At 44.4% G+C, this 7,500-nt stretch overlaps 1 protein-coding gene across 3 annotated transcripts in view; it reads left to right on the top strand.

The window, feature by feature from the left end:
- LOC125047181 (probable maltase) overlaps positions 1-7,055 on the top strand; it is a 10,120-nt gene extending 3,065 nt beyond the window's left edge. The window contains exons 2-12 of one of the 3 annotated variants that reach the window (XM_047645301.1): positions 207-386; positions 701-861; positions 1,501-1,626; positions 1,870-1,948; positions 2,421-2,571; positions 3,330-3,537; positions 3,963-4,083; positions 5,680-5,814; positions 5,918-6,113; positions 6,313-6,468; positions 6,912-7,055. In XM_047645301.1, the coding sequence (XP_047501257.1) occupies positions 207-386; positions 701-861; positions 1,501-1,626; positions 1,870-1,948; positions 2,421-2,571; positions 3,330-3,537; positions 3,963-4,083; positions 5,680-5,814; positions 5,918-6,113; positions 6,313-6,468; positions 6,912-6,978 (1,580 nt within the window). In that variant the 3' untranslated portion in view covers positions 6,979-7,055. Of the gene's footprint in view, positions 1-206; positions 387-700; positions 862-1,500; positions 1,627-1,869; positions 1,949-2,420; positions 2,572-3,329; positions 3,538-3,962; positions 4,084-5,679; positions 5,815-5,917; positions 6,152-6,312; positions 6,501-6,911 lie in introns of those variants that run through there. The other 2 variants (XM_047645302.1, XM_047645304.1) reach the window with 2 other exon arrangements.
- The last annotated feature ends 445 nt before the right edge of the window (positions 7,056-7,500 follow it).

Raw genomic sequence — 7,500 nt, 5'->3', positions numbered from 1 at the left:
TATGTGTATGTATGTACACACACACACACACACACACACACACACACACACACACACACACACACACACACACACACACACACACACACACAGATATATGTATATATGTGTGTATATATATGAGTGCATGTATGCACTCCTCCTCTCCCACCCTCTGCTCTCTTTTTCCACGCCCCCCCCGCTTCTACTCGACGTCTCCCCCCCAGGCATCGCGAGCAAGGTGGACTACCTGAAGGAGCTGGGCGTCGGGACAGTGTGGCTGAGTCCGATCTTCGCGTCGCCGATGGCTGACTTTGGCTACGACGTCTCCAACTTCACCGCCATCGAGCCGCTCTTCGGGACGATGGACGACTTCGACGCGCTCAGGGCGGCGCTGCACGACAGAGGCGAGTCGTGAAAAGTTTAGGAATTTACTTTGGCGATGTTGAGGAACAAAATGAGATTGACAAAATAAATCTTTAGGTTTTAAAACCATGGAGAGGTATTGGTATTTGGTTTGAAAGAACAAATGATATCAATTAAACAAGTAAATATAACGAATACAAATCGATGTTTTAAACTTTAAAGTCTAGCGAAGTTCTCACAAACGGGGGCCTGAAGGGTTAAGATAGAATTGCAGTCAAATGAAAAACAATATATATATATAAACTAATGAATGTAATATATGCCAAGTCTAACGAGGTCCCCCTCGCCCCCGAAGGCCTGCGGCTGGTGCTGGACTTCGTGCCGAACCACAGCAGCGACGAGCACGAGTGGTTCGTCAAGTCCAGGCGGAAGGAGGAGCCCTACACGGACTACTACATCTGGGCGGACCCCAAGGGCTTCGACGAGGAGGGCCGGCCCATCCCGCCCAACAACTGGGTAAGCCGTGGACTTTCGGACAGACCAGGGTCCTTCGGAAGTTCGGTCTGTTGGGTTTGGAATAATTAATAATAAAGTGTATTTGCGGGGGGAGGGGTCATGTAGAAAGGGGAAGGTGCAAACCAGAGGCTTAGTGAAACTTCTCTAAACCATGGGTGCAAACACTGCTGACAAGAATACCACAGATCAGTGGTTCTTAAACTAAATACTACCACGCTCCTCTAGGATTTTGTTCTTCCCTCCACGCCTCCCTTGCTTCTGTGAATAAAATTCCTTCCCGGATTTTAAAGAAAATTATAAATATGTTCTTTGTCTTCTTGTTGAGAATGAATTAATCACACTAGTCATATAACGTCTCACTATTTGACCATGCTCTCATTAAAAGAATAACAATTATGATTAAAGAAATTCAAGCTTTTTTCCAAGGGTTCGCACCTCCTTCGAAATTACTAAGACCCCACTCCCCCAGGTTAAGAACCACTGCCATAGATGATAGTCGTAAGAACAATGTGTATCACCCGTTTGAGCCGCGCCGGAAAAAAAAAAGTTTCAAAAAGCAATAGCATCCTTTTAACCGCAAGATCTGGTTGGTTCCGACGCGAAGAAAGATCAGTGGAATAAGTGGGTTGATCCTTCCAGCTGAGCGTGTTCCGGGGGCCGGCGTGGACGTGGGCGGAGGAGCGGCAGCAGTTCTACTTCCACCAGTTCCTGGCCAAACAGCCCGACCTGAACTTCCGGAACCAGCGAGTGCGGGACGAGATGAAGGTACAAGGAAAAGATGAAACCTTGATTGATTACTTACAATTGCGGATTTTTTCTCCACAACCTACGCGTGCTGCGTGTGAAGAAATGCAACTGGGAATGGATAGATATCATTGTTTTATTTTTAAGAAGGTTAAACAAACCTTAAATTAACCACCTGACAAGTGCTCTGAATAACTCTTTCATGATAACAAAGTATTAAAGAATGATGATAGTACCGTGTGTCATGATCCCTGATATTTACAGAACATATTCAAATTCTGGTTGGACAAAGGCATTGACGGTTTCCGAATAGATGCCATAAAACACCTGTTCGAAGTGGCAGGTGAGTTAAGCTTATAAGAAATGCTTCTCCTTTTGAAAAAAAAAAATACCATTAACAGTTTACAAAGTTTGCGTTTCGTCCCTTATCATTATTATTATTTTTTTTTTATACACTATATTATTATCAAGTTATATAATCTACCTACAGATGCCTGTCATGACAATTTTCTTCTTTGAGATATATTGGCCTAGAACTTTAGATGAAGTGCTGCTAACCCTTTTCCATGAACGAGACCTCTGAACGTCCTTAACCTGTAGTCGCGTTATAGTCTGTCCTTTTAACCATGTTTCCCCTTTCTTTCCTCGTTCTTATCTTACGCAAAATTTGTTGTCATTCCTCTCATCCAACAAGATTTGTCCTTCTTATAACATCCATTTTTCCTTCCTTTTATGTTATCCTACGCGAGACTTCTCCTTCTTTCAACCAACTTCCCCTTTTCTTTCCTCTTTTTTTTTTCGCTCTCTCACGCAAGACTTGAACCAAGACGAGCCAGTCGCGAAGAACTCAGGCGCGGACGACCCTCTGGACTACGGCTACCTCAGTCACCCGTTCACAGTCAACCAGCCAGAGACCTTCGAAGTGGTCAAGGAGTGGAGGGACATCATGGACCAGTATCCTGAAAAGTGGGTGGATGATGAGGATGGTGACGATGGTGAGAGTGACGGTGGTGATAGTGATGATGGTGATAGTGGTGATGGTGATAGTGATGATGGTGATAGTGGTGATGGTGAGAGTGATGATGGTGATAGTGATGATGGTGATAGTGGTGATGGTGATAGTGATGATGGTGATACTGATGATGGTGAAGTGATGATGGTGAGAGTGACGGTGGTGATAGAGATGATGGTGAAGTGATGATGGTGAGAGTGATGATGGTGAAGTGATGATGGTGAGAGTGATGATGGTGATAGTGATGATGGTGAAGTGATGATGGTGAGAGTGACGGTGGTGAGTGATGATGGTGAGAATGATGATGGTGATAGTGATGATAGTGAAAGTGACGATGATGATAGCGATGGCTGCAGTGGTGATTTTTTTGAGAGAATGGTGGTAGAAGCATTATGGTGATGGTGAATTTTGCGAGGATAGTGATAGGAAGGAGAAAAATGATTATGATGGAGATGGTGATTTTTGCGATGGTGATGATAATTAAGAAAGATTTGACAACGAATCGTGATTAACATTAATAGAATTGTGGATATTATTAATAGGAGTAGTAGGTTACTACAGGAATTATAATAAATAATGAGTCATGTTCAGTCCTACAGCACTAAATGCACTATGAACTGTGTGTAATCCCTCAATTATAATTAATAATAATAACATTCTTAAGTAATCACTGTTCACTCAGAAGATTTTACTGACAAAAGTACTCGCGTAGGCTGATGATGGTCGAGATGTGGGACGGAGACATCGGCGAAGTGATGAAGTACTACGGCAGCGACAGCGTCCCCCTGGCGGACTTCCCGTTCAACTTCCTGCTGATCGACAGCTTCCGCAGCAGGAGCGACCTGAGCGGCGCCGCCCTCAAGGACGCCCTCGACCTGTGGACGGACAACATGCCGGAGGGGAAGTGGCCCAACTGGGTGGTGGGTTACAGGGACGCGTTTGTATGAGCCCACCTGGGTGGAGGCTTTCACGGGGAACGTTTAAGCCCAACTGGGTGGAGGGTTTCACGGGAAATGTTTATAAGCCTAACTGGGTGGAGGGTTTCACGGGAAATGTTTATAAGCCTAACTCGGGAGAGGGTTTCACGGGATATGTTTGTACGAGCCCGCCTGGGTGGAAGGTTTCACGGGAAACGATTTTAAACCCAAATGGGTGGTGGGTTTCACGGGAAATGTTTGTGTGAACCCACCTGGATGGATAAAGAGAAAAAGAAAGTATATAATTTAATTGTTTTATAATATTGTGTTATACGGGTTATTCCTGTTGTTATTATTATTGTTATTGTCATCATTATTATTATCACATTTTTATTAGAGGTTTATATTTCTTTTCCTTTTTTCCCCAGCTCGGCAACCACGACAACGGGCGCGTGGGGTCCCGCTTCGGCGAGGACCTGGTCGACGCGCTCAACATGCTGATTCTTCTGTTGCCGGGGACGCCCGTCACTTACTACGGGGAGGAGATCGGTGAGGACACTGTACCAGGGTTTTCTTTCTCTTTCTCATTTTTCTCTCTTTCGCTGTCTATCGGCCCCCCCCTCTCTCTCTCTTACTTCTCTCTTCCCTCTTCTCTCTCTCTCTCTCTCCTCTCTCTATCTCTCTCCTCTCTCTCTCTCTCTCTCTCTGTAATAGCTATTTAGACGCCTTATACATATGGTTTCGCAGGAGTAAAAGGGGACGGTGGCTTTGACTCTTTATTTAGAAGAGTAAGCAAGCACAGATATGGCAACACACGACAAGGTCTGGGTAATGTTGAGTGCGGGAGTCGCCGTCAGCCCAGGGGGGGCCGACCTTGGCCGGACAAGCGCGGGGCAGGAACTCTCTGTGACCTGGGTCATCCTTGGCTTAAATACTGGTGAGTGACGTGGGGCGCCACCTGGTCCGCGTGGAAGCGGCCCCTTGCCCACCGTGTGGGCACGCCACGTGGCAGCCCACGAACACGTGGGAGCCATAGCTTATACGTGCTTATGTACACAGTATATTGCTCGGCCACCAACTAACGCCTCGCCCTCGAGGCGCCTTATATTTGCCTCAAGGGTGACCCAACTTGGCTGGTTCTTGACTTGTTAATCACTTCGTTCTCGCGTGTGCTGTCCCTGGTGCATCTTCGTGGCTGCTCGTCCCTGTCGTCATCTTCATCTTGATCCCTGGTAAATCCGTTCTCGACATCCACACGTCCTCGAAGGTCTCGCACAGGTCCTCCTTGACTTCGGACTCGTCCTCGACCAGGCCTAACTCGGCGGCTTACTCGCCCAATGCACGTTCCCGCAGATTTCATCCAGGTTATATAGATTTGCAGTCTCTCTCTCTCTCTCTCTCTCTCTCTCTCTCTCTCTCTCTCTCTCTCTCTCTCTCTCTCTCTCTCTCTCCCCCTCTCTCTGAATGTGTATGTGTGTGTGTGTGTGTGTGTGTGTGTGTGTGTGTGTGTGTGTGTGTGTGTGTGTGTGTGTATGTGTGTACGTGCGTGCGTGCGTGCGTGCGTGCGTGCGTGTGCTTGTATATTAGGTAACTAAGGATGTGTAGTATATATGTATTGTACACATATAAGGTACAAGCATATATCCATATACCTCTATGAAAAAAACTCCAAAAGCAAAGCATTCACTCATGTAGCTAGGTGTATGAAAACCAACAGTCAAATCTGAGAGTCAATAGTTATATTTAAACATAACAAAGTTGTTGTCCAAATTGAATAAGATTGCTTTAGAAAAACCTTAACAACATAATGGCATTAGGTTTGGGTGCCCTCGGACCCTTAGTACTTTTACCTGATGGGGGGATTGTTTTGTCTTAAATTCGGGCATCATCAAACTGCATTGATTAGAGAACTCTTTTTATATGTTATGCGATGGAAGAATGTAACGTTAGGAAACCATGGAAAGACATGTATGTTGCACAGATAAAGTGTGCACATCATTATTTATTTTCTTTATTTTTTTTACTTTTTTTTTAGGAATAAGGATCAAAGGGATTTTGCGTTCTTGTCGGCCTCAGCTTTGGTCTACGTTTCGGATGAAAATCCCTAATTTTATTCCACTAAAACCGTCCATATCTGTTTCTAAGGTATGGTAGACGCCGCGGTGTCGTGGGAGGAGACGCAGGATCCCCAAGGGCGACACTACGGGCGTGAAAAGTACTTGGAACACAGCCGAGATCCAGCAAGGACGCCCATGCAGTGGGACAGCACGGCCTTTGCTGGTAACGCTCTTTCTTTATTAAATAAATAGTCTGAATACCTCTATAGCGCAATAAGCCGTCGCATTATAGATTAAAGTAGTAACGCCGTCTACCATTTTTTCAGGTTTTACAAGAGGGAAGAGTACATGGCTGCCTGTGAATAAGAACTACAAGACCCTCAACGTCCAGGCTCAGTCACGGGCAGACACGAGCCACTTAAAGATATACAAAGAACTTGCTCGATTAAGAAAGCGGGAGCCCTTTGCAGGAGGACGGACTGCCTATCCCGTGGTCACCCGAGAAGTATTTTCGGTTTTGCGGTAAGATTTGGTCGAAAACAACGACAACGTTATACTCGGTGAGGTTTTCCTGTGGATTCTTCCCTTCCCTCCCCCTGGTGTTCTGTCTTGATGATCGATTTGGCTTAATTTGATTTGACGGAAGGATATGTATTGTTAGCTATCTGCCTTCAAAGCTCTACTTCTTTACCATAACTCCGATATCTTAACATCGTTCCAGATACCTTGAAGGCTACGAGAGCTACCTGCTGGTGATCAACACGTCGGAGGAGGAACTGGAGGTCGACCTCCACCAGCACGCCAACATGGAGCTTCCAACGACGGCCGAGGTCGTCCTGCGCTCCGTCACGGACGCGGCGGAGGCGACCGTCCCGGGGTGAGCGGCCAGATCGTGGGTTGGATATATAAGTAGATAACTCCCTCGTTTACATTAAGTAATATTTTGAGCGTGAGAATTGATTGATGACTTAATTTTCTGCCGCAACGATATCTAACGTCGTTTGGGTTCGGGCTTAGGAGCCAAAGGTTGTATATTTTGCGTGGGATACATGAGGGGTTACTGTTTCATGCAGATTCAACTTTTTTCCTTATTTAACTTTACATTTGCAAACGTTTTGGTAGAAGTGTACATTTTCGTAAAGATTTGGACGTCTCTCTCTGAATAGTTTTTGTAGTACATTCTATGATTTGACTAGGATAGAAAATGGATTTACTTTGATTTTTTTAAAACATGCTAGTATTTTGGAATTTCTACATGTATGAAAAAACGTACGAGCATTGTCTAAAATAATGATATAATAAAAATCTATTTCTTTTCAGGTCCGAAGTAAATTTGAGCGAATTAAAGCTTGTTGCAGGAGAAGGTTTATTATTGAGATTTGCATAATTCTGAATTCTATGATGTGTCCATTTTATGTTGCTGTTGGGGATTGTGAAAACCTTGAAAATAAAATGTTATATTTATCAGACTTTTTGTGATATTCCTCATTATAGAAGTGAATGTTATACATTGTGTTAAGTACTTTTTAGCACCGCTGTTTTCATTGTTTGTCATTATAGTGTTATTACTGACATTTATATGCAGTAGTTAGGGTAACAATTAAGAAAATATTTTTCATACTACATAATTACCTTGAAGGAAAGCTAGAGAGGAAATAGTAAAAAGGAAGCTGGAGAGGAAATATAAAAAGAGGATAAATAGGGGGAAAGGAAGGAAGGAAGCGGGAAAAGGGAGGAAGGAAGGAAGAGGGAAGAGAGGAGAAAAGGAAGAATAAGAGAATGAGACGGAAGGAGCGGAAAGATGGGACAAAAGAGAAAATTTGAATTTCTGCTGAACTTCATGATGAATAAATAACTTACATGTTAAAACTCGGAAGCCTTAACCCAATGTCAGCGGGTTTATTTACTG

Source organism: Penaeus chinensis, chromosome 40, assembly GCF_019202785.1.
Source record: "Penaeus chinensis breed Huanghai No. 1 chromosome 40, ASM1920278v2, whole genome shotgun sequence".
Taxonomy (NCBI): Eukaryota; Metazoa; Arthropoda; class Malacostraca; order Decapoda; family Penaeidae; genus Penaeus; species Penaeus chinensis.
This window is presented reverse-complemented; position numbering and strand designations above follow the sequence as displayed.